Below are 22,235 nucleotides of genomic sequence, written 5' to 3' on the forward strand. Positions count from 1 at the left end.
GAGCGTGGGGCAGCTCTCGGCATTGTGTTTCGTATTATTGGTCATGGGGGTCCAAAAGAAAGAAAAGTACAACACACTTGGTCCCCTCCTTAAACCGAGGTCATTGTTTCGTTCCATCTCACTTACTTTGCTTTCCTGAATTGGTTCCTTTCTTCTCCTCGGGCGGTAGCAACGCAAAGCAATTTGGGCGGTCGAGCCAAGCAATATTAGCACGCTGCCAGATCAAGCTGTCCACAGCATTGATGATGTCCCCTCTCGAACATCCAATTTCATCTTCTACTTCGACGACATTGCGGATACTTTGTCCTTTCAGTGCATGGTTCTGGCTCATGTAATGCAATCGAGCTGATAGATAAGGCCACGGTAGAGAACCGGGCTTTCCTCCGAAAGCTCGAGGGCACTCAATATCACTTGACTTTGGATGAATATGGAATTCACATGGGTCGATGTCCGATGGGTGTATATTCCCCGTATGCGAGGTTGATTCTCGTTGTTCCTGTATGGCGCGGGAGAAGTCAGACATCAGATCGGGGATTTCCATGGCCAACTCAAGCATTTTCTTGCAGTCGTAGGAAGACTGGCAAACGCTTTTGGGGCAAGTGAGAAACCAGCAAAAATATCTTAATATCAACCCGCGTACACCGGTGCTTTTCCAAGACTCGATGCTGTATCCGTATACGTATAGACAATAACTTCGAAACATATCCCATGGGAGCTTCGGTTTAACACCGTAGTCTTTGCCCAGGAATTTGACCAAGGAGTCCACAGCTATGGTATGCAATAACATCATATTATACTTCGCCGCTAGACAGCAGAGTTTGATCCGAGTGAGTCCTTCTTCGGCGGAGATGGTATCTATGCCTTCCTCTGTCTCGACTGCATGTAATGTTGGCAGAAATTCTGTATAACACCATCCGATTAGAAGTCCCCATGCTGCCGGATCATCTTCTGGAAATTGAGCACTCTGTGTGCTGGCTTCTGCATGGTGTCCATTGAACATCTTCTCGAAATATTCGGCTGCGGTAGTCAAAATTCCCTTGTGGACCTCAACTACCTTCAATTCACGCCCAATCCGAAGTTTCAGTATTGACGACTGTAGTTTCCTGTTGCTAAAGGTCAGTATTGCGTTGAATGAGAGAACAGCCATGGTTCAACTATGTCAGACGTACTTAATCATCCCTGGACCAGCCTTGTATGATTCTGGCTCTGGCCAAGGTCGATTGTACGGGAAGATGTGAGGCCACACGAGATCATCAGTGTGTACGCGCGTTGGTGAAGATTCATCTCTGGAATCCGGGTTGGACGAAGTTCGAATTCGTTTGGCAGAAGGCATTCTAGCTACTGGCAGCCTTTGATGAGCGTGGTTGTTGCAAAAGTCAGATGGCAGATCTGCGAGAAGGGTCTTGATTTCGAAATTCACCGGTTCGGTGTTGAGCAGACGGGAGGAGGAGCGATATCATGAGAATTTTGGCTTGAAGTTGTACTCGTCGACTGGAACTTGGCTAACTCGAGTCTATTGCACAGGATAGGCATGTCCTTCCACCCAATAATAGGAAAAAATTTGACAAGCCGTGAAGAAGTCTGTTCACGATGTGAATTTGGAAACCAACCCCGCCAAACGCGTCAAAAGAAAGTACGCGCACACGTGATTTTGGCTGATTGGTGCCTACAAGGCCATCTTGAGCCACATCGTCATTGTGGTTGGTTTCTCTTTTCTGTGATTGGGGTGGTCGTTTCATGGCACTTCTCTGGCTCTGCAGGACTGGAACTTGCACATGTTCAATTCAAGCATTCGAAGAACGATCGAGAGCCGGCTCTAGTAGCAATGAGCCATGCTGTTGAACGTATTCGAAGATTCATATACAATAGAAGCACCCGGATTGCAGAAATGGCGAATGATTCGAACCTGCTTGAGAATGGTTGTCGAAATTATAATTACGAAAAGAGAAAAGAAGTTGAACAGGACTTGTGCGATGATGGCAACGAAGCGAAATCGATGGTAATCTTTAGTAAAGAAGGCAAGATCAGCCTTGCATCGAGACTAAGTGCTCGACATCAGGAAAAGGAAGAAACGTTCCCAGACCACATCCGAAGGTTCGGTGGTTTCGAAAATCCCGACATCATTTGGCGCTGATTTCTGGAAGTATCGAAAAGCACAGTCTAGACAAACAACTCGGCTTGCTGAATGATTGTTCAGCTCGACCATCTACTCATCTAGGATGCCTTGAGACTCGTGTGAGGAACATGGGGTAGCATGCTCGATCAACCTCATTCCTCCTGCTCGTGTTCCATAATCTTCTGCCATTTCTTAGGGTTAATCAAATCAACATTGTGACCTTCGTCCAGCCATTCCACATTAGCAACATCTTTTATCAACGAATCCACCGCTGATATCACATCTTTCGTGGCAACTCCAATTACCTCAGCCAAACGCATCACACGGCAACCTTGGCTCATGTCTGGCTCATACATCCCCTGAACAGAGTAATGTACTTGGGCCTCGGTACGAGGCCATTTAAATGATGAACATCCTCCTAGCGCCCTGGGGCACTCTTCATTGGCCGGTCGAATGTGCATATGGAAAACACAAGGATCAATGTTGTCTGGCTTCGTGGAGTCTGGTCCACTGCTTTGTTGTGTGATCTTGAAGAAGTCGGACATGAGGTCAGGTATATCACTTGCGAGTGACATCATTTGCTGCGAATCGTAGGTAGATTCACAATCCTCTTTCGGACACGATAGTAAGTAGCAAAAATAGGTAGAGAACAAGTGGCGCAATCCTGTATGTTCAGCACTATGCTCATACGCATAACGACAACACACTTGAAATACATCCCAGCTCAGTATGGGCATCGTAGAGGGCCCCTGCCATAAGAAGTCAATCAAGGAGTCAACGCCAAGGTTGTACAAGCGTATTATGTTGTATTTCTCGGCCAAGCAGCAGAGCTTGATCCTGTTGAAGAATGCGAGCGCCTCCTTAGCATCCAAATTCACCCTGCGCCGGTCGCATGGTAGGAAGACGTGAAAAAATGCGCCGTATGACCATGCAATAAGTTCCTCCCATGCTGCTTCATCATCTTCGGGGAAATCGGCGGCTTTTTTGGCGGCTTCTATGAATTGTCCATCAAACATCTTTCCAAAGAAATCTGCTTTGTCGGTGAGCACCCTTTTGTGAACTTGAAAAAGTTTGGCATCGGGGCCGACGCGGATGTCTAGGATGGGCGACTTGATTTTGCTTTAAAGACAATGTTAGTAGGGATAGTGTAGAGCTGTGAAGAGGAGAGCTACTCTATATACGTGTCTGTCTCTGGTGGGTCATTCCACGGCCACGGGAATTCCGGGACAGTTTTTGGTTTCTTCGTTGCGGGTTCTTCGCTGGATGCGGGGTCTGTACTGCGTTGCCTCACGAGAGACATGTTGGCATCAGTTGGTCGAGGAGGCTGATGGTGACTGAGCTGCTAAGGTCCGATATAGTACAGGACGAGAATCGAGAGATGTTGATCACGAGATCCTAATGCCAGGTCTCTCCTTAGTCGATGTCGATGAGTAGGCGTTGGAAAAGACCTTGAAGTTGTGGGGTTGTGCGGAGCTGTCGAGGAAAAAGCAAACGCGATGCGACAAATCGATGTAACGTGAACACGTGAGCGCGGGGTTCGCTTGGTGCTCTGCACTACCCCTTTTGAGGACGGCAGAATTCAGGTTTCTGTACGTCATAATCATTTGTAGAACGGTGGTGAGGATGTTGTCGAGGGTGTGGTGGAAGAAGAGAATTGGGAAGTGAAGGAGGGTTTGTCAAGCAGGTGTTGGGCATCAAATCAGGAAGGTACACTTTTGATTGGGGACTCTACAATACAATTTGTCCTATCATTCTATACAACAAGAATCCAGGAGACATAGCTAATACAAGTTCTCTCATCCACGAACTTTGGTTTCGTCGAGTTCAGAGAGGAACCTCCATCGTTGATCGTGGACCGCTTTTGCGTGGGGGTGAGATTTGTCCAGGTAGAGAATTCCAGGCCCTGGATGGTTTGGTATTACAGGGTATTGGGTATAGCAACAATATGAGCACCGAGTACTAACCTATCTCGTTACTTGGGGGTGTAAGCTTGAAGCTTGTATCAGGAGCCACCCAGGTAATGACCTTTGCTCTGTTCAGTCGCTCAAGCTGGGAGTTGAAGCTTCCATCATTCATATACTTTAGCTCTGTAGCTACCTGCCTGACGTCGAACAGTTCTGTGCCTTTCAGTGTTCTGTCCTGGATATAGTACTGGATACGAAAACATTCTTCTGGCCATTTTCCGACGGGGTCAGTGAGGCTAATCGGACATTCGAGACTCTCAGGCCACATCACTCCTGGTGTTGAGTGATTGTGGAATGTACACGGCGAGAGGAGCCAAAAATGTTTGATAGCTGCCTGTCGGACAAGGGAAAAGAGCCGCTTCTGAAGGTCTGGGATGGTGTGCGAGAGCTCGTCGAGGTCATCGATTGCGTACGGCGTTCTCTTTCCTTCACCTCTGAATGAGAATGGTACTTTGTACGTTAATTCATAGTAGAAGTAGTAAGCTATGAAGTCGCGGGTACCCGACTGTTCGGGGGTGTTGTCGTATACGTATGAGCTCCAAACACTGAAGTTATCAAAGTCCATAAAAGGACTTGATCCGCAACCTTTAAAGTAATCGATGATGGTATCCATAGCAAGGTTATGCAGAAGCGTTATACCATACTTGTCGGCTAGACAGCAAAGTTTCAGTCGAATCCAACACGACCGGCGAGAGGTCGAGTTGTCTGAAGCCGCATCGCGATCCGATTGCTCGAGAGGTTTGATAGATCCGGTATGGCACCAATCGATCAACTCCTTCCAGGCATCTTCACCGTCTTCGGGAAAATCTACCTTGTCTTCCGAGTCCTTCTCTGAAAGGGCCATCGAGCATCTTCACGAAGAACTCCGCGGCGTCTGTCAGCATATCTTTGTGCACTTGGAAGCTCTTCGAGTCGAGGCCAGCGGTGATGGTAATGAGGGGCGAATCTAACTTCCTACACACCGTGTTCAGCATGACTTGAGGTGACTTGCGGGGAGGCGGCATACTCAGCATAAGACCGCGGGGTAGCAGTGGGCTTGTAAGGCAAAGTCGCGCACCAGGGTAAAGACGGTGTAAGCTTCTGTTTCTTCCTCGGGGGCGCATTATCTTCATCAGACACTTCTCTTGGCCTTACTCGAGACATTGTTGTGATTCGATGATGTTCCTTCGTAGACTGATGGAGTATGTGAAAGAGTGAAAGAGAGAGGCAACGAGGCGCGACCGAGTACTCGAAGAGGACGCGTTGAGCGCAAGGCTGAGGCTGCCTCAGCACGACTTGCACCACGGTCCTGATAGCCAAATATGAAAGAACCAATGTTTCAGTTTTGAGAAGATCTGAAATATCAATCATCAAATTGTATTTACAGAGTCATTCCAGGAGATGACAGCTTCAGATATCAGCACGTGTATGTCACGTGAGTATATTCGTTGCACATGATGAGATTGGATTCCAAGTTTCCAACATAAGTTCCTCTCTGCCGGGTACCTAGGTATTTCATAGAGCTCTCATTACCATTCCGCGATTTCAGTGGCCGACTTGAGAATGGAGAGCAACACAATTAGAGATAGGTTATGCGTATCGTAGCATAAGAACCGTGAGAGAGGAATTGAGGCCTGGTGGGGTATTGAATGAAAAGGCGTAGTATCTATGCTCGAGTGGATTAACTGTGCTTACTATTCATAGATTAACGTCGAAGTTTAATTAGAAGGCTAGAACACATTAGAAGTGGTTATAAACAAGGAGATTCAAAAGAACTAGAGGGAGGAACATTTTGAAAGGAGTGGCTTTGCACGGAGTATTCATGGCTGGCTGTCCGGAATGGCTTGGTGCCATGAGAAAGAAAAAGTCATAGCATAGATGGAGAAATCTAAACTATGGAACTTGCAAATATTTGGCATAGATACACAGTATTTTTGCTCATCTGTTGTCGAACCGTGTTTGCGAGCTATAAGTTCATCCGGAGTGTGCCTCCGGCTGACTAATTTACATTGCTTCCAGAACCAACCACTTAAAATCGTGATCAATACCTTAACTCCGGATTGACGTCGACATCGTTCGCCTGCCCTTCGAATAAATATCTTCGTCCTCATCCGCCGTCGGTCAATCGAATACTCCATCGCAAACTTATTCACAAGATGGCTTTCGTAATGCGCCAACCTTTCAAGCTCAGCACCACTCTCGTGGTAGCTTCCAAGACAGCCTTCAAATCCGCCCCCGTCCGGTCATTTCATAGCTCCAGACCTGCGGCGAACTTCTTTACATCACGAACGACAGCACCTACAAGCACGCTGGTAAAAGCTCGAAATGCCTTCCGACAATCGCGAACATATCAACAGCCTGCTGCTACTGTACCGAATGGGGGAAACCTGATGCAGAAGCTGTTGGTAGGAGGCGCCCTCTTTGGTGGAACTTTCATCGCCATTCAGTTGATCTTCAACAGGGAAACGCGAGAAGATGGAGGAATGCCACCTTACGAGAGAGCGTATCTCAATGATACCTTTATGCATACTGGCTTGGGTGTTGGTATTATTGGTCTGTCCGCGAGAGCTATGTTTCAAAGCGGATTCATGTATCGAATGATGGCAACAAACCCATGGGTGGTTATGATCGGTGGCCTTGGTCTCAGTATCGGAACAATGATGGGTACAAGAGCTGTCAGTCCAGACAAGTGAGTATACTCTCTTTCCTATGCTCGAAATGCTGCTAACAATCATCTAGCTATATCCCTAAGTACGGTCTCTGGACAGCTTTCAATGTTACGCAAGGAGCTCTTCTCGCCCCTCTTCTCTTCATGGCCCCTCCGGCTCTCATCGCTCGCGCCGGTCTTTACACAATCGCAATGATGGGCTCAATCTCGTTTGTTGGAGCCACTGCTAAGCAAGAGAAGTACCTCTACCTTGGTGGGCCACTTCTCGCTGGTGTGGCTCTTGTCGCCGTTTCCGGATTTGCCCCTCTCATCCTCCCTGCCACCGCTGTCCGAACACTGGCCTTTACTGAGAACATCTGGCTATACGGAGGATTGGCTGTCTTTGGTGGCTTCACACTCTATGATGTGCAAAAGGTCCTTCATCACGCTAGATTGGCCGAGCGAGGTTTGATTCGCAAGGATGCAGTCAACGAGAGCATCAGCTTGGAGTTGGACTTCCTCAACATCTTCATCCGAATGGTTCAGATCCTGATGATGCAACAAGGTCGGAGGAAGTAGAAGTGTGTGGCGTGGTCGCTTTGCATAATGGTAGTTTAGGAGCTTTGGGGGTGGGGTTTGTTATTGAAAAGAAGACATACAAAGTCTCCTCTCATTTGTTTTATTAGCCATGGTCATTAAAATTGATCTCTTTTCCAATGAGCAACTCGCTTGTGTCAAAAAATAATATGGTGATGTAAATTTTTCATTTAAAATATCCTCTGCGGCAAAGAGACCCGGGTATTCCAATGAACGAAAGAAGCCTTGCAGTTTCACATTACCAAACACTCTATATCATCATGTCATGAACTCCATGTCCTTCCCATTCCACTTCCCATTACCATCTACTCCAAAGCCGGAAAGTTCCTCAAGAAATGGCTTGGGCACTCATATCCTCCTGGGTTCACATCCAGATACTTCTGATGATACGCCTCCGCATCCCACCACTCTCCAGCAGGTAGAATCTCCGTAACGATCTTTCCCTTCCACCATTTCTCATTCGCCAATTTTGTGACCTCCCTCGCAATGCTCTCTTGCTCGGCATTGTGGTAGAAAATGCCAGAACGGTATTGAGAACCACTATCTGGGCCTTGACGGTTCGACGTCGTAGGATCATGCATCTTATAGAAGAACTCGAGTAATTGCCGATAAGTAATCTGGCTCGGGTCGTAAGTCACTTGCAGCGCTTCCGCATCTATTATCACCACAGTCAGCATCTCACTCTCCCAACGCCCTTCTCAAATAACGAGTACTCACGACCAGTGCGCCCCGAACAAACAGCTCTGTAACTCGGACTATCGGTATTCCCCCCAATATACCCCACTCTGGCATCGTAGAGACCTTTGTTCTTGAATTCCTTGCGATACATGTGCTCGACGCCCCAGAAACATCCTGCTGCGATGGTGGCTTTCTGTGCGCCTTCGGGACTGGTGATGGGTGCTACTTCGCCGGGCGCGAGACCGAGCATGGTGCTTGTGCTAAAGGGCCGGAGGAGGCGGTTGAGGAAGGCGGGCATCGTGAATGCCATGAGGAGGATCAAGGTTGAGTAGAGAAGAGTGCGGGGTGTAAGCTGAGGCAGATTGAATATCCTTCTTGTTGCAGTTGTTGGTGAGATGAATTGAATATGTTGTAAAGAGAAGAGGCAATTGAGGCAGTTATAAACTTTGAAAGAGGTCGAAAGAGAGTGATGATGGCGTATTTGTATTTGCCTCTCACGAAATGCGTATCAAATCGTCATGCAGCCTCGGACTTTGATTTGGAGGGGCTGAAGCTCTGCTGACGAATCAGAGGTCAGTGATCTTCAGCCACAGGCATTGATTCCAAAGCTCACCATAGCAATTCCAAACACGAATTCCAAATGTCGTTTCATCAATAAAAGGTCGATTCCATCCCTGTATTTGAATTGAATGTGCTGCAAGCTGAAAGATAAGCTCGAGGCATCTTGATTATTCACTACTGAGAGATTATTGGCTGAGACGTGGCAAATCAGGAGCTACCAATCACGTGTTGCCATTCTCTGTCCTTGGCTTTTGGTAAGGATGAAAGATACCCCAGATGCTAATGGGAAGATTACCGAATTTACGCTTTGTTTGGTTATACCTTGCGTCGAGCTTGCCCATTGGTAAACTACAGCAATGCGATACCTTTGGCATCATGGCTTGTGTTTTCAATCGCTTGTTCTTGACGGATGTCCCAGAATAGTCTCAATACGGTCGACACAGTCGAATTATTCCTGCTCTAGGTAAGAGCTGTGTGGCGAAAGTATTCAGTATTGTAATTGACCATTTCAACCGCTTCTCGCTTATTGACTCGAAAAGGAGATCGCTAGAAGGAGTACTTTCAACGGAACCGAGATGTCACTGACGAATTGTGACGACAATTGAAAGAAGTTATTCAAAGTAATATGTCCAAGCTTCTAGTTTCCCATTTCCTCAGAGTTCTGAGGTTACATCCTGACTCTCATCTTCCTCCAAGCCCCCCTTTTCACAAGCGAGCCTCGGCTAAATGTATTCTGTATGCTCCAATGTTCCAATTACCTAGGTATGTAGAGTAATATTGAGACTAGCCGTTCCTCAGAATTCGTGGAAGAAACACAAGTTACTTCAATAGGCACGGAAAACAATAAGTTTTCTGACCGGGCTCAAGTGAATGACTTCGATTTGGTATTTCTACCATCCTTCAGAACCGTTTTACCAGCCTACAAGGGAGAGTATTCACAAGATCCAATCTCTAGGTATGCTCCATTCATCTGACTCAAATAACTTCTTGGGTTTCCCAACGTCATCCTACGTTGCAAGGCTTTTCTCGATCAAAAAACAAGAATCGTGTGGCACATCACTTTCCAGTATTTGATCCTGAGTCTGTATAAGCAAGCTTGAATTTTTTCATGCTTAAATGTTCACTATTGTAAGTACCTCAAAATCTCTAATAAACCAAACTCCGCCAAAACCCCACACCTTATCAGCTTCCTATCTGTCTCCCCTTCTCTTTTTCTGGCCCAGCTGTACTTGCTCGAGTTGGTTTATGCTCCAAATTTTAGAGCTTTGGTAGCCTTCTGTCGCCTTTCTACGACGCCTTGTACTTGCTCGAAAGATAGCAGAGCGTTCTTATAAGTAGCAGGTATGACAGATCTTGATGATATCCTTAATCTCTCGACCATTGAGTTTTAACTTGGCTAGAGTGTGAATATTCTCCTCACTCAATTTCCATTTACTTGTGGAACTGGAGCCCAAGAAGCTTGACTAGACTAAATGACGGGTAGCCTCATTGAGCTCCTCGTATGGAACGATGAGATCACAGCGAGACCATCTCCCAACTTTCTGATCCTCTCGTTCTCATTGTCAGAGTGTTTGAACTCTGACCATCTCTGACAGTAATCGCATGCACTTTCTCCAATTCCGTAGAAGCTCTTTACGTCGAGTTTCAGTCCCTTTGACGCTTCGGTGGTGAAATGTTCCAAGACACAATTATCATCCCTCTGTCGGAAGCAACTATTTCAGAAGTAATTGAAAAGAGAATTTAGGAACGCGTAGCATATGAATCTACCCTTGGATTGGTGTAATTGAAAGCTGTCCTTTATACATCGATTACTACATAGAATTTTCAGCCTCCTTCATCTTCTTCAACAGCCTGCTCTGCCGTGGCCTCTCCCAGTGAAAGCAATACTGCCCCAGCTCCATTGCAACACGTCGCGTCCGCACGCCCGTTACCAGATTAGGCTCTCCATCCAAGGTTTTTCCTACTTCGTAGGGGACATTGTATTCGAGCGGCGTTGGTAAGTCCGGCCATGTAAGCTGGTTCGGTGCATTGAGATATCGTTCCATATCCCCCATCGGATCTTCGTTTCGCTACCCATTTATTCAAAAAGTTGCGGAGTACCGATACATCAGAGTCGAGTTCACGGTTACAGGGCCACTCTGAAATGCTCTGCACCATGTCTATATTTCGATCCCACGGAGGGGATGCTCGTGAAGTGTGTATCGTTCGTGATGAGCTCGTATAGTGCGAATACAACGCCAGACACGTCGTCCCGACCGTCTATCAACCTATCCTTTCCGCGTGCAGCGAAGTTAAAGTCGAAGAGAACGAGCTTGTGTGTGTCTGGATCGATAAGCAGATTTCGGAGTGCAATGTCTTGATGCATAATTCCTAGTTCCAGGTTGAGAAAATCCACAACTTGGGTAAGTTGTTGTAGCCACTCGAATCGGAAAGGAATATTTTGAATGTCGAGAGTTCCACCTGGGATGTACTTTGTTGTAAATCCAATCACACGAGACTCCACATCTTCGAGGACAACGCGATCAAGTCGTAGTAGATTGGGATGCGGAGGGAGGCTTTTCAGAAGGTGTAGTTCATCCCAGGCCATCTGCATTCTCACAGGCTTCCACCAGGAATTGAATTCGAAGGCAACTGTTTGAGGATTCCCGGATTCATCTTTGTAGGATGAGAGATCAACACCTGGTCCTAACCGATCGAGCTCTTGAAGTTTGGAGTACTGGATTATACGGCAATCGGCGAGCGATGGGACCGTCGCGAAGGGAAAATATGGGACAAAGATAGTTTCATCCTCGTCCGGATCTGTGGAGACTCCAGTAATGAGCCCGTCATCGTCAAGGGTAACTGCGCGAACTTCCGGAGATAGGTAGTCGGCGAATTGCGCCAAAATTTGTATCTCGTGGCCCTCATCAGGTGGGAAGATCTTAGCGGTCCCTTTGAGCTTAACCATGCGCAGTTGATCCCAATCCCAGACGTTCAGAAAAGCTTCGGTATTGGGGTTTTCTGCCGCGCCAAAGTAACCCCCACCATCGCTGAAGAATCTTTCTTCGGGTTTGATCATGGGCAAAATAACATAATACTGCAAGAGGCTGTTGTAATTGTCCTTCAGCAATGTGAGCGACGGGCTTAAAAGGGGTTGGGTGAACAAGCGGCAAGCGACGGGAATGTTTTGGCGCACCGCCAAGGTGGGTTGGTTACTTCTACCCAATGGTTGGGAATCTAAGCGCGCACCCACGGGGACTTATACGCGCCCTACAGAGGCGCACTGTCTTTGGGGACAATGTTTGCCACCAATCGATCCTGCCCTTGCACTTGTTCGACGAGTCATAGGAGATACAAGTCCACTTATCGACTTTCCTCCTGATAATGAGCAGCACATGATTGTAAAGGGGCCATTGATCGAATCAGGTACCCACCGACCAACAGACAATAGATTAGCCCCGCATCACGCGTCACCGAACGTTTGGGGATCACAAATGCTGATGGTATCTATTGTATGAGATGTAGGGGCAGAGACTACGAGTCATCATCAATATCAGACAAGAAGTGCTGGCTTGATGATTGTGGTTGTGGTTGTGTAGCTTTCAATGCACAACTCAATGACGAATACAATGAAGTTGGAAAGTCCCTTTCATAGTTCAAACAAGAAGTCCTGTAAATTTCTAAAGTAGCGATAAGTCTTGCCTTCGCATGGCGTATACGGGGCGTGTGTCACGTGTCGCTGGTTCTATTTGACATATTCTTTAGGAGTTGCGAACTCATTCGATTTAGAAGAAGTCGTGTGAGAGAGTAATCTCATTTTATTGATATGCTGTACGCATAGCCTTCTTCTAGATGTTTCTATCATAATGACGAAACCGGGAGCTATGCTCCTAGTCAGACAATCTTCGATCTCGAAGTCTCGAAGTTCCAAGATAAACTCAACTTTCAACCCGCCCTTTGCCCCTCGAATCGAGGCTGTGTCAGTCAACCGCCCTAAAGATGTCGTAATAGCTTTTGCTTCAGTTCACATGATTGACACATGGAGTTCTTCGGAATGCGATATATGCACTAAGCTCCCGCATTCGCTTAATTAGCACGCTTCTAAAGCTTCTTCCAGCACTATGTCACCGATACTCTAGGGCGAGGCTGAATGTAATTCGCTGTTAGAGTTCCCGTCTGCCGTTGCTTGGCTGTAAGCTCTAACAAACATACGTACGCAGGGAGACTGGGTAGGCACCGAGATCCAGGTCCGGAGAGCTAACGCTCACAACGTCATTGACTTTTGGCATGTTAAGAAGTTAGCGAGATTGTACAAAGTCTCCGAGAAGCATTATAAGTAGGCACAAACTCCCCTTCTAAATACAAGTCCAATCCAACAGCCCTCAAACAAACAATCATATCCTCAGATCAGATTCACTTCCTCACCTCAAACATCTCAAATATCCAAAATGTCAGCCATGCAAGACACAACCGCAACCGCCCAAGCCGGCGAGACCGCCTACGAGAACACCAAAGGTCAAGGAGTTTCTCATGCCACCGATTCTTCTGTACCTGAGTCCGTCCAGCGAAAAGTGCCCGCTAGCGTCGAAGACAACCTCCCAGACAGTGTACACGATACTGGATCGAACTCCAAGACAGGAAAGGTCAGCCACGCTACGGGCGATAGCAAGGTGCCGTTGAAGGTTCAGGAGGCTTTGCCCGCGAAGGTGGAGAAAATTGTGCCCAATTCTATTCACGACACGAGGGGTGCATTGTAAAGTAGATTTTGAGGATAACGACTAGCGGGACCATGTGTAAAGTGGCATAGAGCAATTGAAACTTCTTTGTGCTTGTTTATCATTGTTTAGTTTGATGTGCTTTGATTTGTTGTGCCCATTTGGCCATATTGAGGACTATTGAATTTGTGGTCGATTTGCTAACTTCGGAATTTATTGTTTCTAAGTGTAACTTGATAGTGATGCGGGGTAGTCTCAGCACCTTTTTCTGCTTGCAAATAATGGAATCCATTTTTGATTGATGTTGTATGCAGCAAAGACTTTCACTGAGCATTTGATAGTCTCTCTTGCCGTCCCTAAGTTCAAATATTCTTATCTTGTCTTGTACCAATGATCGAGAGTGTATCTCTTGGGCGCAAAATCGACTACATATAGTTTAGCCCCTGAATAAGCGAGTGGCGGATCTAAGTTCAGGACGACGACATCTAACGGCAAAGTGAGATTCAAGACCGCCGATGCACGAAATGAAATCCGATGATGCATACTTTTGCGACTTGGTGGAAGTCGTCCCGAATATCTCATTGCATGAATCCTTGCCATCAGTCCTTGGCCGCATCATCTTGAAGTCGGATTCAAAGTCGCAAGCCACACCGAGTTTGCACTATGGCTGTCCTTACACGAGGCCTTCCCTTACACGAGGCCTTCAGAACTCTGCGATAGCCGACAACTTCGTCAGCCTTGTCCATCTAAGCAAAGACCGATGAATCGTGGTCGAGTCAACTTAGACTTGACCATGAAGCTACAGATAGAGAGTGCTGGCGTGGAAGCCGGAGATATGCTTCGGCATATTAGTAAGCATTGCTACCTCCGGCTCTTTGGCTCTGCTTGTTTGATCTAATCTACCGACTTCATATGTACCGCATTCACTATCTATGAGTCCAGAAATCTGTCCGCGGACTGTGAAATTGTATCAAGCGACTCGGCCGAAAGACTTCAGCCACCAACTTTCATGGAGCGACAACCCCGTCGGCGTCGAAGACCAGCCTTGGCATGTCTTGACTGCAAGCGCCGAAAAATCAAATGCGATCGAAATAATCCTTGTGGCCACTGTATTTCGACCAGGAGCCAATGTACCTACGCAATTTGGAGCAAGGAAAATGAATCTGTGGTCAGGCACCCACCTCCACAGAGCAGCGGCTCAACAACAACTCCATCGGTCTATGCATCCTCGCCTACAGCTCAATACTTAGGTATTGGCACCAATCTAACGAGCACAGATAGTGCTAGCCTTGAGCATCAATCGTGGTCGGGAATTCTAGAAGCAGCTAGACAGAATGACATTCAAGACAACCCTGGATCTAACAATACTTCATCACTCGAAGTCACCAATGATGAACCAGATCTCTGGAGTCTGTTACAGCGAATACAAAAGCTGAAATCTTCCTCGCCATCCAGTTCTATTCATGAGTTGTCTGAGAATGGTCGGGATATACTTGCTCGCCAAGCTGGACTTCATGACTCCCAAATTGTTCTGAATAAAACTAGGATGATGGGATGGAGCCACTGGATGGGCATTGCTCAAGAGGTACTAACAAGTTCGATTCATTTGAACCCTGTAGACTTTTGCTGATCACCTCCATAGTTTACACCCATCATTACCTGTTTCACCAAGGCTTGTAGCAAAGAAAAGCACTCCTCACATCAAGGCACCGAGACTGAAAGTCTGATTTTTGAGATGGGCGATCTTCTTCACAGATGCAAAACTGTTGCAAGGGTGTTGAAAATAGGGCGGCCCAGTAGACACCTCACGGGTCCTGATTTGGGCGTTGCCATGCCTTCCCGTGAAGTTGCAGACACGATGGCAGCTCTTTACTTCGAGTCATTTGAGTCGACGCACCGCATACTTCATGTGCCTACCTTTTGGACAGAGTATCGGAGATATTGGAGCCACCCCGAAACTGTCACCACCGGCCTTCGACTCAAGATTCTTCTTGTCATTGGAATAGGGTCGAGTCTGTGCGAGCATGGAGATTCAGGTCATGAATTTCGAAATATGGTTCATCAGTGGATATATGCGGCTCAAACCTGGCTATCTGGTCCCTTAGAGAAAGACCGCCTGAACATCACAGGGATTCAAATCCACTGTTTAACAATCTTAGCGCGACAAATCTTCTCAATAGGCGGTGACTTGGTGTGGATGTCGATGGGGTCTCTTGTCCATAGGGCGATGCAAATGGGACTTCATCGAGACCCCAAGAATCTTCCAGCAATTTCTTTACTGCGAGCTGAGGTTCGCAGAAGACTCTGGGCTACAATACTTGAGATGATAGTACAGTCATCTTTGGACTCAGCAATGCCACCTAGAATTTCTTTCGACGAGTTTGACACCGAGGCGCCTTCTAACCTTAACGACAATGAGATACATGAGTCTATCATTGCACTTCAATCTCATCCCAAAGAGTCTTACACTACGACATCAATACAGATTATGCTTCTTGAAGCACTTCCAACCCGTCTCCAGGTCCTCCAGCTTTTGAATGGCTTGCATTCTGAACTCTCTTTCTTGGATGTCCTCAAGCTCAGCTCGGAAATCACCGAGATCTGCCAATCATGCACCAGTTTCATGAAAAAGCATTCGCATTCTGGTGTGACAGCCTTTCACCGAAATTTGACTGATTATCTATTGCGTCGGTTTCTCATCCCTCTACACTGCCCATTTGCCAGCAAAGCGCGAACAAACCCATTGTTCCACTATTCGCTAAAGATCAGCTTGGACACTGCTATGGCAATCATCTCTCCAGAACCGGACGAAAGGTTCTCCCGTATTATGGCTATAGGAGGTGGCCTATTCAGAGAAGGCTTCAGATACGCCTGCTCTGTCCTTAGTCTTGAGCTCATTGCTCAAGCCGAGGCTCAGCAACTCGATGGGACATTGCATCGCAACTCCCACTACAGACATATTCTCAAGCAAGCAGTGAAAAATATGATTTCTTTCTCCTCAGAGCGCATACAACAAGCTGAGACCAATATCAAGGCTCACATGTTCTTGAGTATGGTCCTGGCCCAGGTCGAGGCAATGGAAGCGGGCAAGTCGTACGAGATCGAAATCGCACAAAGTGGCAGGGATAGTGTGAAGTACTGTCTAGAAATGTTACAAGCACGGACAGCCGCTGCTTCACTTCGATCTCCCAGCGATGCTGATTTTCGACCAACAATTCTTGATGTGGAACAAGACATTTATGGATTGGATCTGGACTTTGAATTTTTCTTGCCAGATGCAGGCTTCTCTTAGAGCACTTTGTATTATGGCTTTCTAACACGCATTTGATTGTTCTTTCTTCTATTTACGATCCACCACCCGGTACTCTTTTTTAGGCGCTTGAAACCATAATGTGACAATATGTAGAGCTAGCTCGGTCATTTGGCACAACCTCTCGGCCGAGAGTTAGGCCTTGGCACAAATTCGGTGATAATCAATTTGTCGAAAACACCGAGAAATCAGTTTGAGGGTCAGATAAGTCATTGGATTCATCAAAGCTGGCGCTCTTGCAATTCTTTTGATGGAAAGCTCGTGATCGGCCTGGTGTTAAAAGCTTTTGTCCAGGTATTTCATCATCCACAGTCTCGTAACTCAACTGACACTCAGCCTTCAACAGCCATCAACAGCCTTTAAGTCAGTCTTCTAATCGGTCGTTCGTTACAGTTCAGATTTCGACATCCAACGTTGTCAGATATATTCTTACACCAATGGATATACTCGCTGATGCTGCTGCGGCCAAGCAGATGCAGACCCAGGACTCCATCGTGCAGGAGCTTGCACTGGGAAATACAGGCGACGATGATCCTGATGGGAAGCAAATCTTCGGAGGCAACGATCCAAACTCGCCTCTGAATCCACACAGCGAAAAGTTCAACGCAAGGGCTTGGGGCGTGAATTTTACCAGGATTGCCCACAAGCACGGCAAGAAATTTCGCCAGGTTGGCTTGTGTTTTCAGAGTCTGAACGTGTTTGGCTACGGTACTCCCACAGACTTTCAGAAGGACGTGGGTACTGTGTGGTTAGCTTTGCCAGGCATGGTTCGACGATTCTTTTCCAGCACCTCCGGTCAGACTCGAATCAACATTCTGCACCAGTTCGATGGGCTCCTCCGCCCTGGTGAGATGCTCTGTGTTCTTGGACCACCAAGCTCTGGCTGTTCAACGTTTCTGAAGACAATCTCTGGAGAAACGGACGGCATCTTCGTCGATGAGAATTCGTACTTCAACTACCAGGGCATATCGACCAAGGAAATGCATACTGCACATCGAGGCGATGCTATCTACACTGCTGAAAACGATGTCCATTTTCCTCAGTTGACAGTCAGGGAGACATTAACTTTTTCTGCGCGTGCAAGATGTCAAGCAGAGCTGCCACAGGGTATTAGTCGCGAGCAGTACGTCAATTTGACCTTTGACTTCTTCCTGGACATCTGATTACTGACGGTATTCTTCTTAGGTACTGCGAACACCTTCGAGATGTTGTCATGGCCATGTATGGTATTAGCCATACCATCAATTCCAAGGTTGGCGACCAATACACAAGAGGTGTCTCAGGAGGAGAGCGCAAGCGTGTTACGATCGCCGAAGCAACACTGGCGAATGCACCGTTTCAGTGTTGGGACAAGTGAGTGAGATTTGGAAATCTGCAAGATGTTACAGCACAAAGGAAAGCTCACTAACAGCATCTCTAAGCTCGACCCGTGGCCTGGACTCGGCCAACGCCATTGAATTCTGCAAGACTTTGAGACTCCAATCTGAGATCTTTGGCCAGACGTGCGCTGTATCCATGTACCAAGCACCACAAAGTGCGTACGATCTTTTCGACAAAGCCATGATCATCTACGAGGGACACCAGATCTACTTTGGTCCTGCATCTAAGGCTAAAGACTACTTCATCAATCTTGGATTCATATGTCCCACACGTCAAACTACGCCTGACTTCCTTACGTCCATGACTTTCCCAGCTGAACGTATCCATGACCCAGAAACCAACCCCCCCAGAACTTCGGACGAATTTGCGATTGCCTGGAAGACCAGCCCTGAATACCGCGCACTACAGACAGAAATCGACACATACAAAATGCAGCACCCTATTGGAGGCCCAGACGCCGTGACGTTTCGAAAACTCAAGAAGGCTTTCCAGGCAAAGGGACAACGTGTTAGCTCGCCGTACACCCTTACCTACGCCCAGCAAGTCCGGCTTTGTACTTGGCGCGGATTTCGAAGACTAAAAGCGGACCCTTGGCAGACTGTCGGCATGATGATTGGCAACACGATGTTGGCTCTAATTCTATCATCTTTGTTCTACAACTTGGGCACGACTACGAGCTCATTCTACGGCCGATCTGTTATCCTCTTCATAGCTATCTTGTTCAACGCTTTCGCTTCTATTATCGAAATACTGACTCTGTATGCCCAAAGACCTATTGTGGAGAAGCATGCACGCTATGCTTTTCACCATCCGTCAGCTGAAAGTTACGCCTCTGTTTTGGTTGATCTACCTTCGAAGATCCTCAACATCGTCTCATTCAATCTCGTCTTCTACTTCATGTCTAATCTTAACCGTGAGCCCGGTAACTTCTTTTTTTACCTTCTTGTGGTATTCCTCCTCGTCATGGCTATGTCTGGTATCTTCAGATTCATGTAAGCTGTCCAATCCATCACAAAGGTGCAAAGAAAAGAATTGACATCTCAGTGCCTCCTTTTCACGGACAGAGCAGCAAGCCATGATTCCAGCTTCTATCATGATGCTTGCTCTGCTTATCTTTACAGGATTCATCATCCCAGTCGATTACATGCTTGGCTGGTGCCGTTGGATCAACTTTCTCAGCCCAGTTGGATACGGATATGAAGCACTCATGGTCAACGAGTTTCATGGCCGTGAATTTCATTGTTCCGGCTACATACCTGACTACGCAACTGTCAATATGGATAATATAGCTTGTAACGCTGTCGGGGCACTTGCCGGACAGTCTTTCGTCAACGGAGACCATTACATAAACTCTGCATATAGCTACTATCATAGCCATAAATGGCGCAACGTCGCGATCATCCTTGCCATGGCAATCATCAATCATCTCGCCTACTTCATCTCCAGCGAGTACGTTACAGCAAAGAAGTCTAAGGGCGAGGTCCTCGTGTTCCGGCGAGGCTTCCTTCCAGACTCCGCCAAGCCTGGCTCTGACGTCGAGAAAGCGCTCTCCATTCCTGTTGCAGTCGCAGAGAAGTCCAAGTCTTCCTTCTCGATCAATGAGAGATCCTTCCAGAATTTCAAAAGTGTCTTCCATTGGCGCAATGTTTGTTACGACATCAAGATCAAAGGCAAATCTAGGCGCATCTTGGATCACGTTGACGGTTGGGTCAAACCAGGTACCCTCACCGCCTTGATGGGTGTCTCCGGAGCTGGTAAAACGACTCTTCTTGATTGTTTGGCTAATCGTCGGACGGGGGTGGGCATCATTACTGGAGAGATGTTAGTCAATGGGATGGTTCGTGACGAGAGTTTTCAGCGCAAGACTGGCTATGCCATGCAGCAAGATATTCATCTTGAGACTAGCACCGTTCGAGAGGTAAGTCTCCGTTGTACTCTAATTAAACCAAATCGAATCCTTGTCTTCCTTCCCAGATTCTGGCTGACTGTACATCCCAGGCTTTGAGATTCTCAGCTCTCCTTCGTCAATCGTCTAGTATTCCCAAGAAAGAGAAGTTGGCTTACGTAGATGAAATTATTCAACTACTGGGCATGGAAGACTACGGCGATGCAGTTATTGGTGTCTTGGGTGAAGGGTTGAACGTGGAACAGCGCAAACGATTGACTATTGGTGTTGAATTGGTTGCAAAGCCACCTCTCCTGCTCTTCGCCGATGAGCCTACTTCTGGTCTTGACTCTCAAACAAGCTGGGCTATACTAGACCTGTTACAAAAGCTATCCAAAGCCGGCCAGTCTATCCTCTGCACCATACATCAGCCCTCTGCCATGTTATTCCAAAGATTCGACCGCCTTCTTCTGCTTGCCGAAGGAGGCCGTACAGTTTACTTCGGTTAGTACATTTCTACTTATCATCGCTCATGCTATATTCCCTCCCCATCCTGATAATTGCAGTTGAGTCTGAGCAACACTAATTTATTTCGCATTACCATAGGCGATATCGGCACAAACTCCCATATTCTCACAAACTACTTCGAGCGAAATGGAGCGCCACCATGTCCAATCAGCGCCAACCCGGCGGAGTGGATGCTCGAGGCAATTGGTGCTGCCCCTGGTTGTTGCTCCGACAATGACTGGCACGAAATATGGCGATCAAGCCCTGAGTACCAGATCGTTCAGCATGAGTTAGCGAATCTCGAGAACCCAAGCACACATAGGCCATTCGATCAGATACACGACCGTAATTCGTATGACGAGTTTGCAGCACCACTTTGGCAACAGTTCCTGCTTGTTACACAACGTGTATTTCAGCAGTCTTGGCGCAACCCTTCTTACATCTACTCCAAGCTCATCCTTTGCATCTCGAGCAGCTTGTTCATCGGTCTGGTCTTTCTCAATGCTCCTCTGACCATCCAGGGCCTCCAAAATCAGATGTTTTCTATCTTCGAAATTAGCAGTATCTTCGGCCAATTAGTCGACCAGCAGATGCCACACTTCGTTACCCAACGCTCATTATACGAAGTCCGAGAACGGCCATCCAAAACCTATTCATGGAAGATTTTTATGCTCAGCGAGATTATTTCAGAAATTCCTTGGAACACTCTTGCCTCGGTCTTCATGTGGGCGCTGTTTTACTATCCCGTCGGATTCTACAAGAACGCCGAGGATGCAGGACAAGCTATAGAACGAGGAGGTTTGATGTGGCTCCTATTCTGGCAGTTCCTCTTGTTCATGTCTACATTTGCACACATGTGCATTTCCTTCGCTGATACGGCTGATGAAGGTGGCAACGTTGCCAACTTTCTGTTCGTCCTCATCTTCTTCTTCTGTGGTGTCTTGGCGACGCCTGATTCCATGCCTCGATTCTGGATCTTTCTGTACCGAGCTTCGCCACTGTCGTATTGGGTCTCTGCTGTGCTCTCAACAGGTATAGCTAACGTTGAGGTGACGTGCGCAAGCAACGAATATACCATCGTCAATCCACCAAACGGTCAGACATGCGGCGACTATATGGCAGATTACATTTCCAGGGCTGGTGGTTATCTCCTGAACCCTGAGGCAATGATTGACTGTAGCTATTGCAAGATCAAGGAAACGAATCAGTTCTTGTCGGCTATCGGCTCTGATTATGGAGATAGGGTAAGTGGACACTTCTTTGCCATACATCCTCGCCAGTTGTTGATAATACTAATTTTCCTATAGTGGCGAAATTTTGGTATCATGTGGGCTTTTATTTTGTTCAATATCGTGGCGGCATTGTCTTTGTACTGGCTAGTGAGGGTGCCCAAGGGAAAGAAGAAAAAGCTTTGAGGTAGGGACTGAGGACTTGGGATAGCGATGACCTTGAGAACTTTTTCGTTACGTACCTGTAATTCTATCATTGTCTCCTGAATCTCCACTCTTGGCGAAATTTAAATTTAAGACTGAACTATTTATAGCCTGCGAAAGTCCCTTGGAAGAGTTGGAAAGCTAGAGTCTTAGCTTTGTCCACGGAAACAACATGAGTTTTACGAGCGCAAGTCGCCTATGATAAATAGTTCAAAGGAAAAGCAGTTATCTTATTGTGCTCTACATTTCCTTTCATGAGAATAAGAACTGAATTGTGCCCCAAGTGCTAGTGTGCCTCCTTAGCTTCATGGTTTATTAGTGCTCCCCTTCTCATAGTTAAAATTAGACGGTGATTCATATTCTCGAGTACTAGTGTACCATCGATTAGTGTGCCATCATAACTTGTTGACTGCTCCTATAAAATGTCCCTCAATTGTACTACCTCCACTTTCCTTCTGTCTCGAACAACATGTCTCAACAGACC

General features: G+C 47.0%; 10 protein-coding genes across 10 annotated transcripts; 5 read left to right on the plus strand and 5 right to left on the minus strand.

The window, feature by feature from the left end:
- Window positions 1–118: 118 nt before the first annotated feature.
- Window positions 119–1,333, minus strand: LY89DRAFT_727557 (uncharacterized protein; the record flags this gene model as incomplete). The annotated part of the gene is made up of 3 exons (XM_018219166.1): window positions 119–577; window positions 641–1,103; window positions 1,170–1,333. 3 exons carry the CDS (start codon window positions 1,331–1,333, stop codon window positions 119–121), a joined length of 1,086 nt encoding a protein of 361 aa, XP_018078888.1.
- Window positions 1,334–1,339: 6 nt separating this feature from the next.
- Window positions 1,340–2,201, plus strand: LY89DRAFT_24242 (uncharacterized protein). The gene has a single exon (XM_018206122.1). It carries the CDS (start codon window positions 1,532–1,534, stop codon window positions 2,132–2,134), a length of 603 nt encoding a protein of 200 aa, XP_018078889.1. The 5' UTR covers window positions 1,340–1,531; the 3' UTR covers window positions 2,135–2,201.
- Window positions 2,202–3,585, minus strand: LY89DRAFT_24224 (uncharacterized protein). Its single transcript, XM_018206118.1, has 2 exons — window positions 3,289–3,585; window positions 2,202–3,235 (listed from the first exon to the last, which is right to left on the minus strand). The coding sequence occupies exons 1-2, from the start codon at window positions 3,414–3,416 to the stop codon at window positions 2,269–2,271; spliced, it is 1,095 nt and encodes a 364-aa protein (XP_018078890.1). The 5' UTR covers window positions 3,417–3,585; the 3' UTR covers window positions 2,202–2,268.
- Window positions 3,586–3,823: 238 nt separating this feature from the next.
- LY89DRAFT_24253 (uncharacterized protein) lies at window positions 3,824–5,398 on the minus strand. The gene is made up of 2 exons (XM_018206125.1): window positions 5,087–5,398; window positions 3,824–5,034 (listed from the first exon to the last, which is right to left on the minus strand). Exon 2 carries the CDS (start codon window positions 4,922–4,924, stop codon window positions 4,076–4,078), a length of 849 nt encoding a protein of 282 aa, XP_018078891.1. The 5' UTR covers window positions 4,925–5,034; window positions 5,087–5,398; the 3' UTR covers window positions 3,824–4,075.
- Window positions 5,399–6,215: 817 nt separating this feature from the next.
- LY89DRAFT_663265 (uncharacterized protein) lies at window positions 6,216–7,285 on the plus strand (the record flags this gene model as incomplete). The annotated part of the gene is made up of 2 exons (XM_018212693.1): window positions 6,216–6,748; window positions 6,799–7,285. 2 exons carry the CDS (start codon window positions 6,216–6,218, stop codon window positions 7,283–7,285), a joined length of 1,020 nt encoding a protein of 339 aa, XP_018078892.1.
- Window positions 7,205–8,671, minus strand: LY89DRAFT_679651 (PMSR-domain-containing protein). Its single transcript, XM_018213919.1, has 3 exons — window positions 8,595–8,671; window positions 8,021–8,539; window positions 7,205–7,958 (listed from the first exon to the last, which is right to left on the minus strand). The coding sequence occupies exons 2-3, from the start codon at window positions 8,277–8,279 to the stop codon at window positions 7,609–7,611; spliced, it is 609 nt and encodes a 202-aa protein (XP_018078893.1). The 5' UTR covers window positions 8,280–8,539; window positions 8,595–8,671; the 3' UTR covers window positions 7,205–7,608.
- A 1,638-nt stretch (window positions 8,672–10,309) lies between these two features.
- Window positions 10,310–11,600, minus strand: LY89DRAFT_703551 (uncharacterized protein; the record flags this gene model as incomplete). Its single annotated transcript, XM_018217329.1, has 2 exons — window positions 10,310–10,601; window positions 10,697–11,600. The coding sequence occupies 2 exons, from the start codon at window positions 11,598–11,600 to the stop codon at window positions 10,354–10,356; spliced, it is 1,152 nt and encodes a 383-aa protein (XP_018078894.1). The 3' UTR covers window positions 10,310–10,353.
- Window positions 11,601–12,591: 991 nt separating this feature from the next.
- LY89DRAFT_679652 (uncharacterized protein) lies at window positions 12,592–13,290 on the plus strand. Its single transcript, XM_018213920.1, has 2 exons — window positions 12,592–12,683; window positions 12,742–13,290. Exon 2 carries the CDS (start codon window positions 12,970–12,972, stop codon window positions 13,276–13,278), a length of 309 nt encoding a protein of 102 aa, XP_018078895.1. The 5' UTR covers window positions 12,592–12,683; window positions 12,742–12,969; the 3' UTR covers window positions 13,279–13,290.
- Window positions 13,291–14,157: 867 nt separating this feature from the next.
- Window positions 14,158–16,840, plus strand: LY89DRAFT_713366 (uncharacterized protein). Its single transcript, XM_018218045.1, has 2 exons — window positions 14,158–14,821; window positions 14,879–16,840. Exons 1-2 carry the CDS (start codon window positions 14,246–14,248, stop codon window positions 16,526–16,528), a joined length of 2,226 nt encoding a protein of 741 aa, XP_018078896.1. The 5' UTR covers window positions 14,158–14,245; the 3' UTR covers window positions 16,529–16,840.
- A 108-nt stretch (window positions 16,841–16,948) lies between these two features.
- On the plus strand, window positions 16,949–21,920 carry LY89DRAFT_776636 (uncharacterized protein). Its single transcript, XM_018222058.1, has 7 exons — window positions 16,949–17,669; window positions 17,732–17,899; window positions 17,968–18,918; window positions 18,971–19,844; window positions 19,925–20,315; window positions 20,418–21,562; window positions 21,626–21,920. The coding sequence occupies exons 1-7, from the start codon at window positions 16,984–16,986 to the stop codon at window positions 21,731–21,733; spliced, it is 4,323 nt and encodes a 1,440-aa protein (XP_018078897.1). The 5' UTR covers window positions 16,949–16,983; the 3' UTR covers window positions 21,734–21,920.
- The last annotated feature ends 315 nt before the right edge of the window (window positions 21,921–22,235 follow it).

This window comes from Mollisia scopiformis (genome assembly GCF_001500285.1).
Source record: "Mollisia scopiformis unplaced genomic scaffold LY89scaffold_1, whole genome shotgun sequence".
NCBI lineage: Eukaryota > Fungi > Ascomycota > Leotiomycetes > Helotiales > Mollisiaceae > Mollisia > Mollisia scopiformis.